The sequence below is a fragment of the Trachymyrmex cornetzi genome, unplaced genomic scaffold (genome assembly GCF_001594075.2).
Source record: "Trachymyrmex cornetzi isolate Tcor2-1 unplaced genomic scaffold, Tcor1.1 scaffold83, whole genome shotgun sequence".
In the NCBI taxonomy this organism is placed as follows: domain Eukaryota; kingdom Metazoa; phylum Arthropoda; class Insecta; order Hymenoptera; family Formicidae; genus Trachymyrmex; species Trachymyrmex cornetzi.
This window is the reverse complement of record NW_017300169.1, coordinates 2587085-2611906: the sequence shown is the minus strand read 5'-3', so window position 1 is coordinate 2611906 and position 24822 is coordinate 2587085. Positions and strand designations below refer to the sequence as shown.

Sequence of the window (24822 nt, the reverse complement as noted above, 5' to 3'; positions counted from 1 at the left end):
GGAGGAGGAGATGGAAGAGGAGGCTCGATCGGCGCTGCTAGGAGCTAGGATCGCTATTGTCGCTATATGTAATGGTGTTGCGCCAAATTCCATTTGGCGAGAGAACGAGACAAATCTCTCGATTTTACGATAAGTGCATCGTTCGTTTAGTCGACTCGGCTCATCTGTCTTCTTCGATATCTGGGAGTCAATCTTGAAAGAAATCAAAATGACAAAAGAGTCGTCAGATTCATCAGGTGCTGACCACACGCTGACTGATATAATTATAAATATTCTGGTGAATTTGTACTCACTCTAGTCACTTTTACCCATTTCAAGATACACAATCGAATCCCTGATGTAAACCTGTAACAAAATGCTGCCCCGCATTCTTAAAAACGATATTTTTTATGTTCGACGCTCGTCGGTCGGAGACTAATTCGTATCGTTCGGCAGGAAATATCCGAAATTTGAGATCGACGATAAAAATGCGCGTCGAAAGAGGATAAAGTTCGATCCGCGGTTTTGTAGGCGTCAACGCGCGCGATACGCTCGCGAAATCTTCCTTATCGCGAAACGCTGCTGAGGTTTCTACGTATATCCCAGAAGATCCTTATCCTCATCTTATATATCATCCTCGCTTTTCCTCGTACCGGGACGGCAGTCCCGAAGCCGAAGGAAACAAATTGACCACGCGATTAACGGCGAGTCAACCACCCGAAACGTCCCCCCCCCCATCGACGATCTCAGTTTCGTACTCGAAATTGCGACTCGAAAGTACTAATCCGGTAGACTTTGAAGCGCGAGGGTTAAAAGAGAAGAGTCATCATGCCGCTTACGTGGATACGTTTATCCTACTTTTGCCTTGACTGCGACTCTGTCCCCTCCACACTCGCGGAAAAACCGTCTTCGCATACCTGTTACACGCGCCTCTCAGTTTGATCCATCGCACTGAATCGCGTCTAGACTTTTTTTTTTCTTCCTGCTCTTTCCAGACCTCGCGTCCGAGGGCCTCGCTGGCTGCAACGACCGTCTCGATCATCGCAGTTGCGGAATATAAAATTAAATAGAAAAAAAGAATGTATGTAGGTACGATATCCCGCTCTTCCGCGTGTATTTACGTTTTCTTTCGAAGTTTGCGATTCGCGGCCTGTTCGACGTCGAGTGCATTCACCTGTAACGAGTGCAGCGTAGCATTCCTTATGTAGGTCAGAGGTTGTAACGTAATGTCCCCTCCGATCTTCGAGATGAATGTATTCACCTCGTCCCGGCACGAACCAGGAACAAAGCGTTGTCGTTATCTCGTTGATCCTTTGTCGGTGGACTCGAGAAACTTGTACCGTCAGCAACACCGATCTCACTGCCAGATTCAAGTTTTATAGGTGCGTTTAATCATATAGAGATTACTAATCGCGGGGAGAAGAAAAGTGAAATAAAAAATCTTTCGAAGAGACCTAGAAAGCGACGGAATGTTTTTCACGAGACGTCGGTATGATTCCAGAAAACCGTTAGGTCGGGTCAATCCTTTCAGTAACAGTTATTGGTCGATTCGATCGTTCCACATAGATCTCTCATTCTTTCTCTCCTGCGGGCCGTCGACGTTATCCTCCAGCCGTTACCAACAATTCCACTGTTCTCTCTGCTACTGCAGACAGATAGTGAAAGTCGCGTGGTGAACGTGCTTTTCCGTTTATTTGGAATTAATGGTTTGATAATTCACGGTAACCTATACCACAAGACGGGCAATGTACCGCTACTATATGCATTCACTTTTTGAGTCACCTGTCTATTCTATCGATACTAACATTTCTCTTGTTCAACCGCGGCTCCTTTCGTCCTCCGAAAGCCGCGTCTCTCGTCTTTTGTGTTAAACGTTTGCCTTTTAAATGGAATGAGAATAACATGGGTTTAATGAAAAGGTTGATGAGAGGTACTGGGAGGTTGTTACGGATTAACGCAGACGTTAAATGAGTTATTTAATGACGACGTGTTAACGTGTACTACACGTTTACTTATACACGTATGTGATAAAACGCGTCATTGACTAGAAAGATGTGGAACACAACGTGATTTCATTCGTTGTGTTTCGAAATGTTTTATTTTTTTTTTCTCGAGCAGGCAACGCATATATATGACGAAACACATTCGTTATGAGCCGTCATACGTTGTGATAAATAATTAATTTCGATCCCTTACATCGTAACATTAATATTAATCCAGCACGTGTAACTTCATTTGTCAAGTTTCTAATCAGACAGTACGTACGTTGTGTTCTATTTAACTTGTACGTGCACATCTCGGAGAGAACTCCGGAATGAGAAACAATGGAGACAGTGCTCCAATTTCATCCGATCCGTTTATAAATAGTAACGAGTGGTTTATAAGTTGTAGCTTATTACTCTCGATATAATAATAACGGGTACAAATTGCAACAAACGGTGTGTTGTCAGAAGAACCAATTTACTACTTGCTACTTACTTACGCCTCGCCGAGGCGACGCGTAAAGTTTTCACAATGTTTGTTTTGAAAACCGACTTCGGGTCTTTACCCAACAATTTCATGATACGATTTATCAGCAATACTCTTTTTGAAAGACTGACAGAAATATTTCTCTCATCGAAAATTTATGTCTTTCTATTTGATCAAATTGCGGTTTTTATCCTTCGGCCGTCCTTTATTGCAGCTCGCGGTTGTATCGAGGAAATTCGCAGTCTCGTCGTACTTTGCCATCGATCGCGACCTAAAATTTATTTTGGACTACGAGCGCTTGCAACGAGTTTAAATAAAACGATAATGAAAGTCGAATTCGATCGCCGCGAGCTTATCGGTGATAGTTGAAGCCCTGCGGATGAATTATGGGATTTCATCGCGCATAGCATGGCCGTTCAGGAAAGTGGCGCGCAAGCCGTAGAATGTTTTGTGCCACCCACGAAAGCACATTGGTCGATGAAAAGCTTCGCGGGTCCGCCTTTCGCGAAAAGCTCGAGCATGCGCGCTCTTCTTGCTACGTCAAGTAGGAGAGGCTATTTACTAAGCGTTATTCTTGCCTTTGTTAACGTGTACTGTTGTGAAGCGTCCCCGCATAAATATCTTTCAGAAAATTGTCGGGGGTATTATATTCTAAACTAAACCGCAATTTGTGACAAGTGCTTCTCTTTCTGAGAAAAATTGAAAAAAGAAATTGAAAAGAATGCACATGGAGTTTTTATTGTCTGCATAAAATATTGATGAAAATCTTTATGAATAAAATTGATATAAAATGTTTTAATGAGATTGATTCGTTAAATGATAAACATTAATAAAATATGAGAAAATTGTTGGTTAAGACACAATATGTAAGATTAAATTAAAAATTAAAAATACTTAGAAATAGAAATTCTTTGATAGAAATATTTAATACAAATATCTTTATATTTTAGAAGAGGGAGAATTTCGTATTTATATTTTATTATTGCTTAGTTAAAATGATGAAAATTACATAAATTAAATGTATTAATTGTAAAAAACGCACAAAGTTATATCACACAGACCTTTCAGTTCTTAAAAAGGGGAAGTAAACATATCGCGAACATCGTAAACATAGGCACGTGCCCCAGGTATAATGGGGCGATTTGTTTAATCGATGGCAAGACCCTTTGATTCTGGTAGACCTCACAATCCGCGATCACTTATTGCATATGTTTTTTTTAGGTATTACGAAGCGAAAAATGTGAGTGGCGTACGGCTATTATATTAGATGTTATCATTAATATTTTTCTCATATTTTTCCTGTTATAATAGCGATGTTATCAATATCATTAATTTGGAATATTTAAATTTTTTATACATATTTGCAATTAAACTTTTGAATAAACTTGATCGTTCTTTTTTGTAGAGCCTCGAATAAGTATATTGTTTTAACAATTTTCCACAAAATAAATAGTGTCGATATGCAGTTTTTGCAATGCTGTCACCAAAAGCGAAAGCTGAATTCTATCGTTGAAAGTTTTATCGAGCATGAAACCGTATAGCAGTTCACAAAAAAAGTTAGTAATAATTCCGACAAATTGTATTTCCAAGAGGTCCTTTTCTTCTATAATTCGTAAATCAGAAGTTACGTAATGAAAGTTTCTAATTAACGACCGCTCTCTGGCACCGTCCTTCAGCTTCCTTCCTTGAGTAAATTAGATGTACAAATTGTCAAATTAATTATAACCTTTCGTTACTCGTAAGTAGCATCGTGTTTTTTAAAAATATATTACATATTACCAAAGTTTGTTACCAAGTTACAATGTTTATATATAAAAATTGTAATATTTCCATTTTTTAGAATGTAAGATAATAAGAGTAATGTTTCAAACGATTGTGACCGGCGATTATTATGATTCAACCTATTGTAAGTTCGAATCGCGACAATGTCTTCATTTGCCACGGTTAATGGTCCTCGCTATACGCTCAGACGCTCGTCGCGGACTTTACTACACCGGCTGCTCTAGATTTTCATGGGAGATTGTTTATAATGCAAGAGAGAGGATGTGTGGACTACTTTACGACTTGCGAGTCGTCGTTGCCGACGCGATCGTTCAACGTACAAACGTTCTACATGTAGAACGAACGGACTGGTTACAAAAACCGAAGGAAGCGACAATCCTTTCTATTAGTAACTTTTTCTTTTAATTCTATTTGCACAAATGACCTTTGAGCGCTACATCGTTCAAGTAATGAGTCATATCGAGAAAAAAATGTATGAATCTTATGGTATTAAATCGTAATAATTCGATGGACGATCTGTTTGTTTTTGATATTTCTAACGATGGAAAACGCATGCCAGCAGATATTTTATATACATAGTTGACGATCAAATGCATATTTCAATTTTGCAACGATTCTCGAAGAAGAAGTTCAGGGATGTTGAGAAAATCGTTAGATTTATCCATGAGATGTGGGCAGAATCATATTTGCAAATTTGTCTTATTAATAGTTATTTTGCGGAACTTTACGTTTATTTCTAACGTCAAACGCGATCAAAATACTTGTATATTTGTATCATCGCAAAGTGGCGCAACTAGTGAAAGCCGATGAATTCCTCGAGCTAAAGTTCAGGGGGCGTATCACTGTGGGAATCAAGCGACTTTTCTCTCCGCATTGTACTACGAAGATTATGATTATACTTGGTTAAATTATTATCGTTAGACGTTCGACGCACCTGTCGTATAACGCGTTGCGCTTAAACGCCAGTAAGCAGCTATAAACAGCTAGCTATATAACAAAACGATATTCGTCAAAGTGGCGAGGCCGATTTTTTATTCAACCTTTTTCGTGGAAGTTCGAAATGCATTCTGGTCCCTTGGAAAAATTCCGTGAGTTTATCGATCCCGGAGACGATGCTTGCAAATTCTCCAAGGAGACTATTATACGGTAACAAAACGATACGCTTCGAGCTGGATATCAGTGACATACAATGAGACACGATTCAACATGCTCGCGATCACGATGAGGTAGGGAACCGTGGAACGTGGTATTACGGGAGAAACATGGCCCCGTCCGTTTTCTGCTGATGTCTCCCCTCCACCCCCTGAAATACAGGCCGATATATAATATATTCGTACGCGCGAACCAATAGTCTTCTAGGCGATCTAAGTGCTGGGAAATGACTGTTTTATTCCGTGGATACGTACGTATACGCACGCCCACGTTAGACGCATTACCATATTTATTGCTTTGGCAATAACATTCGCATTCGTAGGCGAGCGTGTCACGGATGAGCGATGTGTGGATGAGGTCAGGCGTCCCCGGGTTAAATGCACGAGCACACGCGAGAATTTCGGACGCGAATCCTTATCGTTCGGCAATGATATAGTAAATATTGAATTTATTTCTAAAGTTACGAATTAGAAATTCTATAATTCATGGGAAAACGATATTCCATTTGATAAAGTTGACAGATTGATAAGGCTTAAGGATCTAAATAGGAAATTTAAGCAGTATACACAATTAACAGAGGAAAACCTTTTATTATGAGATAGGCGCCTAATATAAGATAGTGGTGTTTTTGCTAAACTAATAAATGCTATCTGTTGGTTCCACTATGAATTTATTGCTCTTGGGTTGAAAACTATTTGTGGGAAATTTATTATTAGATCGTGTTCTGTCGTAGTAAAAAAAAGATTTTAGAATTTGGATGTCTTCAAGTTTCATTGAGATGAGTCTTTAAACCTTGTTTGTTTAATAAGTAAATATTTTGCAATAAATTCTGTATGTAGCGATAGAGTAAGGTCGTATTAATAGAAAAATACGAGATATGTTGAATTGCTTAATTATAGAAGTTAAATTTGATGATCGTAAAACTATAAGACGTGGAACTCGTGATATGATGATGAATATATTCAGAGAGGGTACTTTTAATATAAAATAATCTGTGCTCCTATGAGTCTAGTGACAATCGCTACTGAAGTATGAAATGTTATTGTACACACTGAGAAAAAAATATAGTCAATTTTAATAAATATTTAGTTCAATACTGCCAACTAAATATTTACTTACAGTAAATAAATATTTGTTTAGTAAACAAAATGATTGTTAAATCAAATTAACATTTCTTGTATCAAATAAATATATTTTTATATTTAATAAATATTTAGTTGGCATGTATTCAACTAAATATTTATTAAAATTGACTATATTTTTTTTCAGTGCACTAATAAAAAGAATAACCGAGATGAACATCGAGTGCATGTTTCTGCGATGCTTATTTCCAACTACCTGAAGAAGAGTCCTGAATACAATGCATCGCATGCTCATTTTGCGCTCACACTGGCTGTGCTTGTCTGTCGATTTCTCAAGGTATCTTATATTATGATCATAATTTTATGACTTTGCGATTTGCTCACTTTTTACATTTTTTTGATTTTCAGAAAAAAATAATATTCAAATTAAATTTTACATTACAGTGTCTTAAAACTTATTAAATTCCCTTAAAAAAATTACCTATTATTTTTTTAAAATTCTGATGCCTATAAACTTCCAGCAATTACAAAAAATGAACTTATGATCATAATAGAGTCCTTTCCTCTATTAATGTTTTGATGTAGAACCAGAAAATCAGGAGGAATACTATTAATGTAAGGTTTGAAGAACTGATAGTGCGATAAATGTTTACACTTTACAAAAAGTGTGACTTCGATTTTTTCAATTTATTTAGCTTCTTGGATGTGTATTTTAACAATTCAACAAAGTATATGTTTCACAATATCTCATCATCGCTTTATAATTCACGGCAGATTTCTGAACACGATCGAATAAATATCGAGCAAGTTGTTCATGCGCAAGTTAACTTGTCAGGTGAAAGGTATAGGTGTGGCTAATGTAACAATTCACACTATACAAATTTAAAGTGAAACTTTAAATAATTCTCATCGCCGCCGGAGAGTATCCAATTATAATGGTTATCGTGAACTCATGCCGATGCGGCACGCATCAAATAGAGTAGACCATCTAAAACTATGAACTGTCATCATTAGTGCTCGTTATAGAGTACGCTTTTAAAAGACTGTCATCTTTCTAATGACGGATCTTTTTAACAAATTGTAATTTGTTTTTATTTATAACTTATATTTATTAACGTGTTTAGTCAAAATAAAGATGTAAAGTTGGTATGACAAAATGATGTTTACACGCGCAAAAAAGAAGATCAATGAAAAATGCATAGATATTAATTTAATAAAAGATTCGAATCGTGGAGAAACGTGACGTTCTATGTGAGTTTGTATCGTTAAAGCACCAGCTGCATACTTTTACTATCCTTCGAGATTCTCCTTGAACCGATGCGCGAATACATGAGTCGAGAGAGAGCAATACTTCAGAAATCATGGCTTTTATGCGCGCGTGTAATACAGATACCTCCGATAATCGCAGTGACGTTAACCACAGTGATAGTCTACACGATTTGCCGTAAGGCAGTCGAGCTGAATGGCCGTTTAAAAACTTTGATTACACACAAAGAAAAAAAATTCATATTTCTCCTTTTCTTATTTATTCTCGTTGTTGACTTCTACAATCATGTATCATGAATCATTTTGACACTTACATCGGTTAATTGCTCCATTGTACTGGTCTGAAATTGGTTCACGATAATTGCGCACATGAAACTTGTGCGATTTACAGACACGCATTTAATTAATAATAATTATATATATCTAGTGAATAAAAGAAATGTTTGCATATATAATTTTTTATATTGGATACTGAATAAAACACTTTTTTCAAAAGTAACAACGTTTATATATTTATAAAATTGTCCTAAAAATAATCAAAAATTTGCATGTACAGCTGTCAATTTTTTGTTGTTCACTGTTTACTAAATAATATTTCTCTTGTGTGCGATTCCAAGTAATGGTTTATCTAACGTCAATTTGCAACTTGTAATTGTCATTATCGACAACGTAAAGTGTATAATGATTACTTTAGTTCAGACACACTTCAGCAGTAAAATTAAATATATATATCTTTTTCACGTTGCAATAAATCAGGTATTGCGGAAAAAATGCCGTACTATTCGTAATTCCGATACGAATCTGATGATGAAGTGAACAATTGAATCAGCACGAAGAACACCGACAATGCCGGTTGTATGCAAATTCCATTAGTACTGTAAGGCATAATAAAATGTTGATAGTTGCTAGCGCGGCCTCGCAGGTTTCTGTAATTGTAATGTCACGGTATGTGTGATCACGAGGTTAAGTTAAATAGCAGATTTTTAAAAAAGCTAGACACAGGAATTAATTTGTATCCATTAATCACAGAGTTATCGAATGATAATATTATTCAACGATTATAAAATATTCTGCATTAAGTATATATGTAAAATCATCTTTGCATTAGGTATATAAAATATAATTGTTATTGACCTTCTTAGATAATAAAACAAAAATTAATAATTGATCGGAAATACGTATTTGTTACAACCGAGTCATACCTTGTAACAGATGTCACCGGGAATGTCACAGATTTTAATATTTTTCTCTTTTATTTCTTTGCGACAGGTATAAGTTATTTATAGATTGTAAATTTTTTAAGTCGAGCTTAATTAATCATCAGCGACATTGCTTGTAATTGCCGATCACTCTCGTTCTACATATCTTGACGTTTATAGGCGATACACACCACGTATCGTACATGTTTTAAAAGTCGCTTTATAATAGAGAGTCTTTGTGTACGGGAGATCGCCGGCTCATGAAGCGGCGCAACCGAAAGATTTACGAAGGCAATTATCCTTTTCGCGAATGAGAAATGACAGAGGATAAATGTAGCGTTCAGAGTAGCGATGAATAAGTAAACGGCCATTTAACCAGAAGCAAACATTTGCATATTATCGGTCTGCCACTATACCGTCGCCCTTTTCCGATAGCATGGTCTTCAAAACCGAGCCTGGGAAATGTTCGTTCGGTGTGCCCAGTCCCGGTCGTGTTAATAGTAATATAAACGGAGGGTTGATACAACGCAACGCGGGCGGGCACTTAATGCGTGATGCCGATTACACGCACCCGTGAACATTTATGCACGCGACGAGAAATGGATTCACGCTCTCTCACTCGGTGCAAAAGTGACGGGCGTGTTGTGAACAGCAGGTGTTTACCGAAAGAATTCTGATAGAATAATTGGATCCACAAGCCCCTCTTTAATTGTTTAATGTTTCATACGTACGAACGATGATGCGCATTCAAGTCATCGTTAATCGACAAAGAGACGATGCAAATAGACGATTTGTTCAGTCAAGACAGCGTTTCTGCAGAAATGAGCATTGCTGTGTATCTAATCCTTAACGCATATCGCGATATTAGAAATTAAAAATTTCGCATTGAATTCACGATTATTTAAGGTAAGAATTTTAGAAAAACTGTTTCTTAATTATATATATATATATATATGTATACAATTGTGTATACAATTTCTATTTTTTTATTATATATTACTGAAAACATAATCATTATAATTGTGTATATAAAGAAAGAAATTTACCGAAAAATTAATTGTTAAAAATTGATGCAGTTGATGATTTAATTTTGTATGAATTAGTTGGAATTGTTTTAGAATTAATCATATTATTTCGCATTTTCGTAGAATAATATACCTATTACAAATGAATATAAAGTATCTTAATTTTATATACTATATTCCAATCGTGCGTGATAAGTTATTCGGTCGTCTATTGTTAGATAATTTAAATATCAAGTCTTATTATTAGTTAATTGATAATCGATATCTGAATTCATAGCGAATAAAGAAAAACATTAATTGCAATTTATAAGAAAAAACATTAATCTTTAAATTCGTATGACGTCTTATGTACGATAGTACATATCGAAGAAAGGGGCTGCGTATAACCACCCCTTTCAGTCTGAAATAAGCGCCGCCCTCCAGTCAAAGAGGAAATCCCCTCTATACTTGGAATATGGTGGAGGTACTGGAGCCCTCCGATGGAGGATACCCGCGATTAAGTTGTGAACTACCGTAGACTATTGTGTTTCGTTGTCCAACTAGAAAACCAGGACTACGACCGATCTACGTCCTCATTTTCGCGACAAACAATTAAAGAGAGATTTACTACGAACTTTATATAAATTACCATCTCGAAGTATCGTCAATATTCCGTCATCGGAATATCTTGTTGCGAATTTGTGACGAACGAATTTTAATAATCCATTGTTTAATTGGAATATTTTCGTGGAAAAAAATTATGAAGTGCTATGTAAAATGTAAAGATCCATGCGATATCTGAACAAATTATATGCAAAGTGATATTTATTTCATAGATTAAATATCTTAAGTTAATTCAATTTTTCGCGACATTCATTACATAGCGATGAAGTGTCGTCTTATAAAGTCTAGTCTTATATCTCAGACAATTTTTCGAGAGTGATACAAGTTTATTAAAATATTTCCGTCGCCATGGAATTTTCGTGGGCACTTCAGCATCAATCTAACGATCAAAATGGACGAAATCATCCAAACGATCATCATGAAGATGCTAATATTATCAATCAAGTTAACGCTCGTCGTTTACTCAACGTAGCAGGTAATCGAATATTAATGCAAAATTTATGCAATAGAGTGCTTTTTTCTATTTTAGGATTGTAGTTGTAATCACAATATTTTATTTTTAGCAAAAAAATTATATAATGGCTAGTATTAAAATTAGATATAAAGATTAAAAGCCAATAGAACAAGTTTAACAATCTTAAGATGTCAAGGTATACATTTTGTGGTTGCTCATTTTATTAGACTTTATCTTTTAATTTAGATTTAATTTTTATTTCTAAACGAAAGTAAAATTCGACTATTACACTGTTGATTATGTTAATTTTACGAAATCATAGAATACAAAACAATAAAGTCACAAAGTTATAATCGTAAAATTTATGGTCGTATTACAAAATAATAGATAATATTTTTGAAAAAAACGAAAAAATACGGATTTATTTTTAATAGGAGAAAATAGTTCCTAAGATATGTTTGAAGTAAAATGCTAATCGGTGTTTTTCCTTACATCTCAGAAATTGATTTTGTCGTATTCATTCGAAGCAGACATTTGTCGTAGAATACTCTGGAAAATAAGGAATATAAAGAGATAATTTTTTTTATTTTGGAATTGAAATTATAACGTTATGGTTATTAAATTTAAAATAATGAAAAAAGTCGACGCAACGTAGTTGTCAATCCGGTTTTTTTTATTTTTGAGATTTGATTTTAAAACGTTTTAATAAATATCCCGTAATCATTTCCTAATTCAAATAAGTTAAGAAGCGCAATCGAGACTAGATACTGATGTTAGTTGATTCTAAATATTTTATTATTAATTTTTGAAATTATATTATTGTTTCCAACGCGCGCATGGCTTGATCGATTAATTCTATAATAAATAAGAAAAAATTCCTTTTTTCTTTCAAATAAAATTTTTTAGTAGAGGAAGGAGAATTCTGTGATATACTATACGCAATCCTAACTTCATTAATTACGTTGGTTTGTTTATGTCATTCTTGCTGATTAAAACAAAACTATTATTTTATCTAATTTTTATGTAATAAACATAATTATGTCAAAGTTGTCAAAGGTATGCATAACAGATATCGATATATTCGTGATCATGAACAGTAGTTTAACACCTGTCCACAACTTGTTCGGACCCCTCGAAAACCTCTTAATGGCCGTGAAAAAGAATGCTGCACCCTGCTAATCATTTAGACCTCAGGTGGGACTCCATCGGATTTGCACTGTGCTTACGATGCGGCAGCTGCATGAACCCTACGATTAACAGGGGTGAAATCGACAACTGGGTTTCGATTAACTTCCTCTGTTTAAACGTTTACGATACGATCGGTACACGTGTCGCAAGAATAATATGATAGTGGTGCATGGATGCGTTAGTATTACTTTCTATCGCCGTGTGGATTACAACAGTTATAAACATTTCTATATTCTTCTATATTTTATTGCGAAGGATGAAAGCCGGCCAATTTTCATAGACAAGTCGCTGTCCACGATGCATTTCTATTTGCTTTGCCGGAGAAAGTGGTCGTCAGGCATAGAGGTCGAAAGCCTACATACGTCTTTATACATAAGTCTTTTTACATCATTCGAGACTTGATTGGAATAGGCGCAATTATTACACAAATTGTTTTATCCGGGATTGGAGACTTTGCTTCAACTGAAATTAACATTCCTACACATTGCGCGACTAGAAAAGATGTATATAATTATGTTCAGTGAAAGTAACATTTCTTTATGTTATCACGAACTGCAATTAATTCTGATTTACTGTGAATAAAATAAGTATTTTGCTATGTTCCATTTTTTTAAAATAATGTTTTATTCACGTGTACTAACAAATCGCTAATATACATATATATATATATATATATAATATATTTTAATAGAAAAAAAAATATTCATGTCTTAAAAAATTAAAAATTTATGGAGAGAATTTTTTTTTAGAGTTTGCTCTGAAAATACGGTCGTGGGACAACATTGTATTTCGAAGAATTTTATGTACTAATTTTCTCTCATTCACTAATAAAACTACAATAAATCATAAAATATGTTTGATTAATTTTACTGAAGTGCATGTTAAAAATCTTTAAAATTTCGTATTGTACCACAACTATCATATTTCCAGGGTAAATTCTAAGAGAAAATTCTTTACATTTTTTTACAAAATAATACTAACTCTAATTTCTCTAATAATAATAATTTCGCTAATTTATAACTACGCATATTTGGTGCATATTGGTGTAATGATATTCAGATTTAAACGGCCAACCATGCTCAGGGAGGCGGTGTTTGGTCGATACCTCGATAAAGGGTTGGCTGGCAACGACTCATCTACCCTCGTAACTTACCCCTCCAACTCTTTCCGTAAACGCTAGGCGCCATGCACATCCTAGACTTCATTTGCCTGATTATTTAAAAATGGTAGCTTTTATTGCGGCCAATAGCAAAGAAAGATACTTATTGTTAAAAATGAGTAAAAGCTATAAAATTTTAAGCCAGCTTTTGAAATAATTCGACCTATTAAAAGCATTATCGAAGAGAATGCTGTTATTCCGGTTATTTTCATTAATTTTCGTGATATTGATATGTAATATAATTATTTCTGTTTATTAATTCGTTATTTACCAAAAATCAAAAACTTGTTGCCCTATGAGATCACTGAAAATCAGAAAATCCAGAATTAGCATCTTTATGTGAAAAAAATTTGAAGCATTGTGTTTCTTCAACCTGATCGACTGGTATACGTTGATTTAAATAATTAAGTTGTTTTGCCGTATATATTTATTTATCATTTTTCCATAGGCGTATAATATTATTATGTCTAGTATAATATTATAATGGTACATTTTTAATATTTTAAGAATATGCTATTTTTAAAATATTAAATAATATTATGCGCCTACAAGGTTATTACTTAAATTTGTCACTTTTATAATATTTTTTAAACTTTCTTCATATAATAGTTTTGTTTTTACAAAATTGTTTTATAATATAAAATAAACTATTGCTACTGTTATATTACGACTACTATTTTTATACAATTTCGATAAAATGTAACAATTCGAAATAAGAATGATTCTCCAGCTTTATATTGCGTAACATTAACTATTGATGAATAACGCGACGATAAATAATTGTTCTAATACTGGAAAACTTTCGACGAGACGACGCGACGCAATGTTACATCTCGTTATTCACTTGAAAAGTGTCCTTACTCTCGGCTCCCAACGTTCGGCTTAAACGTTTATGAATGTTTGACCGGAAGTAACGTATTACAACGCTTTGCTTGTAGTCTTAAGCGCTTAAGTATATACATGCTTGCGTTTCTACATTTCAAAACAGGATCGAGAGTAATCAATGTTGATTAGGGAGACCAGTGATTGCTTTAGAATTTTTAGATTTTGCCAAGTAGTTGGTAAATTTTTTCTTTAGTCTCGCGCAATTTTCATCGTGAGAAAATTGCAAATCTGATCGTTTCCTATAACTTTGGTGTTTAAAAACAGACGTTTCCGTCGGACGATATACGTGGAATTTAGGAACTGTTGTAAAAAAATTCAGTTGTTCGCGCTACTGTTTTCCCTCGCCCGTCGACGCTTTGTTCATTCAACTGTGTCGTCTTCTAGTCGCAATCATCCGTGAAATTTGTTCGTGTCCATTCAATAAATCAACTTTCTCCCTCACTAAAAACTATCAGGGACGGTAACTTACAATATGCCTTACTTGAAATCTCTTTCCCATGTAGATGCATCTCTCACATGAACTCTTGCAACTTATGATGCAACAAATGACGACGACAATCGTTTACGTGTGTATGTTTGAAATAGGCGCATAACAAAAATTTTGTGAGATTTATAATTATATTTTATGTTAAACACAGTACTGCAGAATGAATATATATTATCGAAATTCGAAATGGATGTGCTTTCATATCGACTACAAAATTTACAGTTAGAAAATAGAAATCATAATATTACATGTACTTATAACAAAAACAATTTCTTGTTGTCTTAATGCAAAATTTTTAATCCCCTTTTTCAGGACGTGGCGATTTCGTCGGGGGGATAGACAACGAAGCCTTGGATTTTTCTCAGTTGGAGGACTTCATCAACAGTGACAGCGAACAACCTGCGACGTGAGTTCGAAGAGTATTAACTTTCCACGTTTACATGATCGTCATTATTTCCATTTTCATCTTGAGCTGACTGGAAAAAAAAAAGAAAATCTACCGATTAAACAAGAAACTTGATCTCGGACGTTGAAGCGTTCAGTCTGATGACGAAGTTTTAACCACATTTGGAAGCCATGGTTAACGCCTACAATGCGCGTGTTCGTCACACGTCCGTAATGCGTGTCGCCAGCGCAATGATCGCAAAACTCGAATTGTTGTTTCTCAGAATGCTAAATGCCAATTTACATTAATAGATCTATCAAAGTTGCATTAATGAATCTTCTCGACCAAATACGACGAAACATTCCTCCTCATCCATATGTTACATAAATATCAATATGTCGCATCAAAATCTAGGAACGCTTTTTTTTTTCACTTTTTTGATTCATCAACAAATTTGAAGATAATTCTGCAAATTGAAATTATCGATTTACAAAATATTCCAAAAATATATATGTGTAATGCGAACTGCAAAATTTTGCAGACATGACGTTTTCGACGCTCATATTGGCGCCTTCTCAAATTATGATAATTAACGAATTCAGATAATACGCTTCTGCCGTCCAACAGCACGAGCACGCGTTTCCTGCGAACGACATGATGTATCAGGCTAAATTTCTAAATTGCTCCATCTAGACACTATGCTCCATCTAGATACTATGTACTTTGTCACCGCATCATGGCGATTATTATAGAAATTGTTACTATTGACAATATTTAAATTTTATTAATTCAAATTGCCTTCTGTGACATATTTTAGTAATTTTCCTCGCATATTTACAGCAGTGCATATGAAACGAGCAATTATAAAAAGAAGATATATATTTTTCCTATCTCATTGCCAGTATAAATAGTACGCGTGAAATTATTTGTATAAAATTTTTTAGATATTCTGCGTTATAGTAAAACAAATGAGAAGAGCCTAACAAAAGTTTGAGATACAGTTATTGCATATATTATTATTATTATTTATTATGTATATATATATAGTATACACAAATAGTAAGGCACCAGCAATACTGCTGCTACTACGCCCACTAGTAAACTATTCAATTAAAGAAATACAGAGGTACAGAAATACATAATTGATTACCGCACAACATACAATATTTATATAATTAATGCAAAAAAAAAAAAAAAATAATTTCTAATGTGTAAATATGTGAACAGTACATGGAGAAATACAGAGTGCAAAATACAGCGAAATTTACAAGAGAAATAATACGAGAGAAATAATAGTCTTACAAAGTCGATATGAATTTTGCAGCGGCTGAACGAAACGAATGAAGCGAGGGGGATGAACGGATAAAAGAGGGTAACACATTATAGAATTTAGTGGCAGTATAAGAAAAAGCAGCCTTAAATTTGGATGTACGATGCCTGGGAAAGGACAAGGAATCATGACAACGAGTGACAGTGATATAAATTCTCATGTAAAAATTAAACGTTTGACAAATTATACTCAATTGAAGAGTAAGAAATTTTTTAAGACTATAAGAAAGCTAATACTGCAGCGTTGTATATAAATTACGAAAAGTACAGATCATATAATTTTAATTAAAAAAAAATTAAAATAAAAAAATGTAAAATTAAGTATGTAATAAAACGTATATTGTTAATCAGTGAACGTTGGTGCAACATGCGTTGACCTTGATAATTGACGCATAGACATATCGACATGTATGAATTTAGGATTTCATATTGTCTCAAAAATTGTTTCTTAGAACAGTCCTTTTGGCTTTATGTATAATAACATTTTAAATCAGCGATTTTAATATTTTTATACTGATGATGTCTATGGCTATTTTATTTGCAATCAGATCAAGAATTTCAGAATAATCAATTTATTTGGTAATAAATAGTTGCATGATTAAATCAATTATTAATTACAGTATATAATTGTGTATATACACATATATACATATATATATAAAATATGTTTATGTATAAGCGTAATAGGTATCTCTATAAAATATCGTTTTATATTATTGTATTGTTGTCATTGTAAATTCTCAAGTGGAGAATAAGAAGTTTAAATCGTTGGTGCTTTAAATAAATAATAATAACGCGCGAGTTGATATGGCTGGCTCTCAACCTCCTATTTAGCTTCGGGCACGAAAACATCTTATTCCAGACCTGATCGCGCATATTGACGTAATCGCGTACACCAGGAAACGCATCCAGCCATTCTTTATACGCACACAGTCGTACGTACGCGTATGTATACTCAGTCCGCAGACAGATATTCAGGCAGATAACAACCGCAGAGGTGTAATGATATAATGACAGAGGCAGACGGAACGGAATTGATGGAATCACAGCGTGCACACTGCGTTAACCCTGCTAATTCGACTTCCAGCACTCGTCTTCCATTAAAAGACTCTCGGGATCATCGCACAACGACCGGATTAACCGAGAAAAAAAAAGATAAAATTTTATTCTTATCCAAGCGACTCGTATACTATTTATTCAACAATAGTAAATCCTAATTTGTTAGTTCGGTACTTTAAAATATTAAACACTTTTTATGTTCATGTATTTTTTTTTTTATTTTTTCATCTTCTAGGAACAGGTCTACTTTATCTTAGATTTTTTAATTACTTAATTATTAATTTCCGCATGCCTTTCTCTTTCTCTTTGTTATTTATTACTCTTGTGTTTCTGTATGTATTTCGAAGTGTACACGTGTATGCATCGTGATCAATACGCAATAGATACGTTATTAAAAAAAAAAACATTAGATAAGCGAAGAAAATTCATAGTAGCGATTCAAACGCGAAACGATTTTATACGGAATTGTCGTTTAGAAAAAGGGATACGCCATGTAGAAATATATATTCATTTTTCGATTCTATAGTTGCATTCATTATGAAATAATATGAAATAACGCGCGAGATATCACGATAAAAACCATATGTAACAAGAGATAATAAATAGACAATGAGATAGGCATAATTTATATTTAAAGAATCAGAAATTTCCATTCGATTGACGATATAATTACAACAGCTTATGCAATAAGTTATAGGAACAGGTATTTTACATGATTTTTTTTAACGTGATTGATAGAGATTGCGGATTGTTATCGAACGTTCCTGGTTACCGTATTTTAATCAAGAATTCGTGGAAAATTCATAGACGATTGTCGCCGCGAATCTTTCTTCGATAAAAACTGCATAATAGAATCCCATACCATGTAATTAAACTCTCACGAAAACTCAGCGAGTTGAGAAAATTCAATGCGAGATGCAGCGCGAAGCATCATTTACCGCTGTACACTACCGAACTGTGATTCAGGCGATAACGATATCTCGTGTTTTGCAAATTCAACGTGCAGTCGCGGTCTCGGCATGCATAGCTCTTGAAAGATCAATAAAAAAGATGTTGACGTAGCACACGTACCGACTTCTATCAAAATGTTTTCTGCATCTTTATACACATATCAGGTATCTCTAAATAGTCTAAATATATAGCAAATAGTACGACTCTAGAAGTAACGAAACAAAAAAAAAAGGTAGAATAAGGGCTAGGCTGGATGAAAAATTTGTTCTATGTTTAGATATTTCGCGGACACCCTTGCCCACAACGAAAATGGAGGTGGAACGGTACCCCACGGTGGCCGAATCGACGCACCCACGTCGCAGCCGGTCGCCCAACAGCAACCACCGCGACTACCTTCGCCGCAGATGACGCAGGCTCATCCAGTTTCGATAGCGTGTGCTTCCGGTACCACGACGGTACCCAACAGCGGCTACAAAGATCCGCAGGCGTATGTTCACCCGTAAGTCGAACTCCGAAAAATAAAACAACTATAGTTTCGTCACGTTTATGGGAGCTAAATTAATATCTACGTTTATTTACGAAAATCAACATAAACTCTATCTTATTTCCGTATATATCAGCCATGAAATGAGGAATAAAATTCGATGAAATTACACCGGTTCCACAATTCTATTGTAGTTTTTAAATAATAAAGATTTTAGATTACACACTGGATTAAAACGTGACTTCTGTAGAGTTTTTCTGTATAGAAAAACGACATATCTCTTGTAGCGATTTAATGATTCGATGAAAATCTGGAACATCGCTTTCCAGACACGCGCTACCGGAAAGTCCACCGGATAGCGGAAGTGAGCCACCGTACTCACCGCCGGGACATAATGACACTCAACACGTACATTCGCCACGTGAGTTTAAATACGCTTGCATAAGAACATTTTACGAGACAATTATAAAAAATCTACAGTTGCCTATAATTATAGATCAAAAAGCAGCTCTGCAAGAGATACTTTTGCATCATCAGAATAATCAGTATCCTCCTAATTTGCTACCACCTTCTCCGAGAACATTGCCTGCGACGACAACGGATCCTCTATTGTTAACACCGGTTCTGACATCCCATCTTACATCGGGAACGTCGAATCTTCCTACGCAAGCCCAGATAGGACCTTCTTTGGTGCCTTTATCGCATGAACATAGTCCGACTGGCATTAACACGTTATACTCCTCTTTGCAATCGGCTCCAAAGAAGAGGAAACTCAGTCAAGATGGCCTTATCCACGTCAAACAGGTGTTCTTGCATTTTATTCGTAATTTTGTTTCTTTTTTTTTAAATTTGGATTATTAGTTGCAATTGTTATTTTTCAGGAACCCGAACTGGGTACTGTAGAACACAGTTGCAGTAGCAGTAGCGCAGTGCTGGACAGCGACGAAGTCGCTGATAGCAATTACATCGATGCAAGTTATCAATGTATTCGGTTCCATCCTTTCCAGCAAACATCTTGGCACGTTCTTTGCGATCATAATCTCAAAGAGTTGCCGGTACCACATTATAGAGTGGATGCCGATAAAGGATTTAATTTTAGCAATTCGGACGATGCTTTTGTTTGTCAGAAGAAGAATCATTTTCAGGTATTACAGAATTAAAAACATAATTTTTCTGAATCCAAATATATCAATATATGTGTGTGTTGTCAAAATTATATATAAAATTTTATTTTTAAGTAACAATCTTTGCAATTGTTATATTTTTAGATAACATGCCACGCGCAACTTCAAGGGGAGGCCGTATTTGTAAGGACTGGCGAAGGTCTAAAAAAGATAAGCGGTTTTCAACTACATTTCTACGGAGTTAAAGTGGAATCTCCGTCGCAAACGATTAGAGTCGAACAAAGTCAAAGTGATAGAAGCAAGAAACCATTCCATCCTGTAACGTGAGTTTATATATCGATAATATGTATAAATCAATAATATAATTAAATACAGTTGGATTATGCTGTAGATTGCATTACAGAGTCGAATTAGGCGGCGAACGTGTTACAAAAGTGACGGTTGGTCGCTTGCACTTTAGCGAAACTACGAGCAATAATATGCGTAAGAAGGGAAAACCAAATCCGGATCAGAGGTATTTCCATTTGGTTGTTGGATTACATGCTCATACTGCAGACCAAGCCAGTTATCAAGTAGTGGCTCACGCATCGGAACGTATAATTGTCAGAGTATGTAAAATCAATAGTGGAATTGTTCCATATAGGACCGAAATTAATTGTAATAATTAATTGTACGTTGCATCATAGGCGAGTAACCCAGGACAATTTGAATCAGAAGGCACTGGTGTGGGTGCTGAAGGTGGGTGGCAGAGAGGAGCAGCTCCGGATAGTGTATATCATGCTGGCAGAGTTGGAATTAATACGGATAGACCGGACGAAGCTCTTGTTGTACATGGCAACATGAAAGTACGCCACTTTCTTATTTACGCATAATTATATATTTAATGTCACTCTGATAGTTAAATTAGATATAATATTAAATAATTTAATTGCGTAATAATACATCGTTAAATGTGTCACATAGGTAACCGGTCATATCGTTCAACCTAGCGACGTAAGAGCGAAACAGAGCGTTCAAGAAGTGGATACGCGCGAACAATTACGGAACGTACAACAATTACGCGTTGTTCGTTATCGATACGCTCCAGAATTCGCACAACATTCGGGTCTGGATATTAAACAGGAAGATACCGGTGTCATAGCGCAAGAGGTTCAGCAAATTCTACCGGAAGCGGTGTTGCCGGCAGGTGATATAGTTCTGCCAAATGGTCAGAGAATTGAAAATTTCTTAGTAGTAAATAAGGAGAGAATATTTATGGAGAATGTTGGTGCCGTCAAGGAATTATGCAAGGTGAAAATCGTTTGTCAGTCCCTCATACAGCGTTATATAAAATATTTAATTTTTTATCTAATTATATAACCGATTTATTACAGGTGACGGACAGTTTAGAAACGAGAATAGATCAATTAGAAAGAATAAATAAACGATTAGCGAAATTGAAAAGAGGTGATAGTCTAAAGAGTTCTATCAGCACAGTATCTAGTATATCAGGCAATAAATATTCATCATCTATCAATAATAAATCATCTTTGCACGGAAAGACAAAAAGGCTCGAAAGGGAAGAAGAACTTCTCTGCAGTAATAAATTTATTCAAATTATTATTGTTATACTTATTCTCATCATGGCATTTTGGTAATTATTTCTCTAGCTTTAATTCCATTTTAATCTGATTTCGTTTTTTTTTTCAAACATTTAATTAATTGACACTATTATTTTCAGTCTTGTTGCAATGGCAACATTATATTTCTTAGAATATCAAAAACGTAGTACCGTTGAATGGTCTGCCATGGCAAGCAATGGAATGTTGGCTATTGGCCCGGCTCATCCACCGATAATATCTACCACTTCCAATTATGATCATCGATATAATTCGTTATTACATAGCACATTATCCCCCTTCTATACTAAGCAAGGATCATATACAAGGGAATTAGATGGAGGATTATCTGTCAAAAGTAATTCTCTTACCACACCTCCTCCGCACACAAAACAACAATTATACTCTCAGGAAATAACATGGTATCCGATGAGCCATCCGGGTCCCCAACCTAAACATGAAAAAAATAAGTCAGTAAAATATTAATTTTTTAAATGATGTTATTACGAAAGAAAACATTTTGTTATACACAGATTTATTAAAAATATTATATTAATAATATATTTTAGCGAATTCCCGGGAAATTGGCTTAGTAGAAATGGTGCAGGTGCTGTTCCAAGCAATGTGGACGAAAACGATCAAGGCTCAGATATAGATTCTTCATCTATTAATCTGTTAAAAGGTCTAATTCCTTTAGGAAGACCTGAAGAGTGTCCCGCACATTTTACTGAACTCGAAAGTCCATGTCAGGTATTGGAGAACTTATCGATACTATTCACTTAAATGTTACTGATGTGTATATATCTGTATGTACATATTTATAGATGCACACAATACATCTATAATATTTATTAAATAAAATATAAACACAATGTTTATATTTCAGATATATTGTTGCACAGCTGAGATTCATCAGTTAGAAGATCCCCAGCCTGATCATCCGCCAGAGAAAAAGTCCATTTGTAAGTCTCATATCATGCTTTGTTAAATTCATTAAAGTATAATGCGGATGAATCATTTATGTTTTATACAATTCAAAATGTAGTATTATATAAACTTTATTTTATTATTTTTTTTTTAGCAGATCACTTGGAACAGCCATTAAGTATGCCACACGAAGAGAAACGAAAATTAAGTAAGGGTTTCCAAAATGGTATTAGTCCATCCGATCCTAGTACTCAAACTCTTGTGAAAGAGGTACAGATTCTTTTCTTAAATCATTATTACATTAGATAGATCATAACAAAAAAAGATAAATTAAACATATTTGCGTACCTTATAGACAAATTATAAGTATTTACATAAACGAACAAGACGAGAAACTGGTGGTGGAGATTGGGGAGAAGTCGCTAGCAACGCCGCAGGATCATTACCACCAGAACCTAGACCACAATTATTCGTAGTAGCAAAAAATTTTAACACGTCTTTGGATCAAAGATATTGCTCTCCATCGTCACCAGATACACCCAACAATATTAGTTGCATTGTACCTTTATCGAAACATATGCCAGATACGCATTTAACATTACATTTTGTGTAAGTCATGCATATGTGTATACTTTATGTGTATTCAATTTTGATAGTATATTAATCGTTTTTTTTTTATAGCGGTATGCCGTGGTATTGGCAAATCGTGCAGCAGTGTCCCTTTTCACCAAACTCTGGTATAGACGAAACAATGGTGTGTGGTTGGAGCTATACTATGCAGCAACAATCTCAGTATATCGAAAGTAACAATCAATCGGGTGATCAATCTTTTCCTCTTGATGTCGCTCATTACCTTAGAAAAACTTTAAAGTTTCGAATACCTACGATGCAACCTCAGGAGGTAATTATTTCATTGTGAAGTTTAATAATTTAAGATATATATTTTACAAAATATTTACAATAGTAAATATTTTGTAAAATGTAGTAGAGTGAAGACGTTAATATGTTTGAAATTCTTAATGCATTTAACATCGAGGAACATAGTCTAATTATCATATTATTTTATTACAGAATATTTGCAAGAGTAAACATGATGTCGACTATTTGGAATTTACATTGCATTTTTATCGAGACTGCGAAGAACAATGAATATTCTCTCCTTGTACAGCACACTCTGTAAGAAACTTACACGTTTTTAGTTGTCTAACAAAAGTTAGATTTCTCCATTCTATATGAAGCCTTTGTGCCTTTGTAACTTGTCCTCTGCTTTTGATAGTTTACTCTTGTATTTTATATATCATATTATATTGCAGTACATAGTATATTATTTACTAATAAATTAAACATAAAGTATACATAATTTTCAATTATAGTTAACGTAACACATATCATTGCGCAGGAAATTTCTCTAGATAATGTATGAACAAAACATACATACATACATGCATACACACACACACATATATATATAGTATGTATGTGCGCGACACACACATATACATACTTATAATTATCTATTATTATTCACTTGTAAGATTCAAGTCTAATTAATTATTAACGAATCAATTGCAAAATATTAAATAGATATATAAAATATGAGATGAAAAAATATGTGCTATAATGTACTACAAAATGTATATATGTACTAGTGTAAATCAGTTTTATAATTTTATACCCATCAACGTGCTACATCTTCTAATTTATTAATGGTTTTCTATATGAAACTTATACTCAAGATCTAATTGTAAACATATATTTCTACACTTAGCATATATCTTTTACGTAGTACACATTTTAATTTTTGATACTGATTTACAGATAACTCATTGTATAAAACGTAATATATGAAACTATTAATTGCTAACGATGTTTTAGATTTAGATACTTGTGGAGTTAAATAAGCTTATTATCAAAATATTATGTCACATGAAAAGCATCATAGTGTTTAAATTGTAAATAGTCTATATATCTACTATATAATTAATTTTATTTCACAATTATGTACAAACAATATTGACTATTTAATGTTATAATATGTTATGTAATATTGTTATTCAAATAAGGAAACAATTTATCGTTGGTTTTAATAATAAGTTATTTTTAATTAGAGTCTCTTTTTCATAAGGATGACGAAAATCACCAAGGCAACTAAACGTTTTAATATTATAGTTTGCTATGCTATTTGTTTGTTAAATGAGTGTTTACTATAGAATTGTGCGAGTTCCTAAAAATATT

At 34.3% G+C, this 24822-nt stretch overlaps 1 protein-coding gene across 3 annotated transcripts in view; it reads left to right on the top strand.

Moving 5' to 3' along the window:
• LOC108768944 (myelin regulatory factor-like protein) overlaps positions 1 to 23843 on the top strand; it is a 24466-nt gene extending 623 nt beyond the window's left edge. The window contains exons 2-18 of one of the 3 annotated variants that reach the window (XM_018519660.1): positions 15043 to 15136; positions 18732 to 18953; positions 19268 to 19359; positions 19435 to 19742; positions 19820 to 20083; positions 20207 to 20385; positions 20466 to 20670; positions 20749 to 20907; positions 21026 to 21352; positions 21436 to 21695; positions 21783 to 22130; positions 22230 to 22410; positions 22547 to 22622; positions 22742 to 22857; positions 22943 to 23196; positions 23269 to 23488; positions 23659 to 23843. In XM_018519660.1, the coding sequence (XP_018375162.1) occupies positions 15043 to 15136; positions 18732 to 18953; positions 19268 to 19359; positions 19435 to 19742; positions 19820 to 20083; positions 20207 to 20385; positions 20466 to 20670; positions 20749 to 20907; positions 21026 to 21352; positions 21436 to 21695; positions 21783 to 22130; positions 22230 to 22410; positions 22547 to 22622; positions 22742 to 22857; positions 22943 to 23196; positions 23269 to 23488; positions 23659 to 23736 (3383 nt within the window). In that variant the 3' untranslated portion in view covers positions 23737 to 23843. Of the gene's footprint in view, positions 1 to 15042; positions 15137 to 18731; positions 18954 to 19267; positions 19360 to 19434; positions 19743 to 19819; positions 20084 to 20206; positions 20386 to 20453; positions 20671 to 20748; positions 20908 to 21025; positions 21353 to 21435; positions 21696 to 21782; positions 22131 to 22229; positions 22411 to 22546; positions 22623 to 22741; positions 22858 to 22942; positions 23197 to 23268; positions 23489 to 23658 lie in introns of all 3 variants that reach the window. The other 2 variants (XM_018519659.1, XM_018519658.1) reach the window with 2 other exon arrangements.
• Positions 23844 to 24822: the final 979 nt, after the last annotated feature.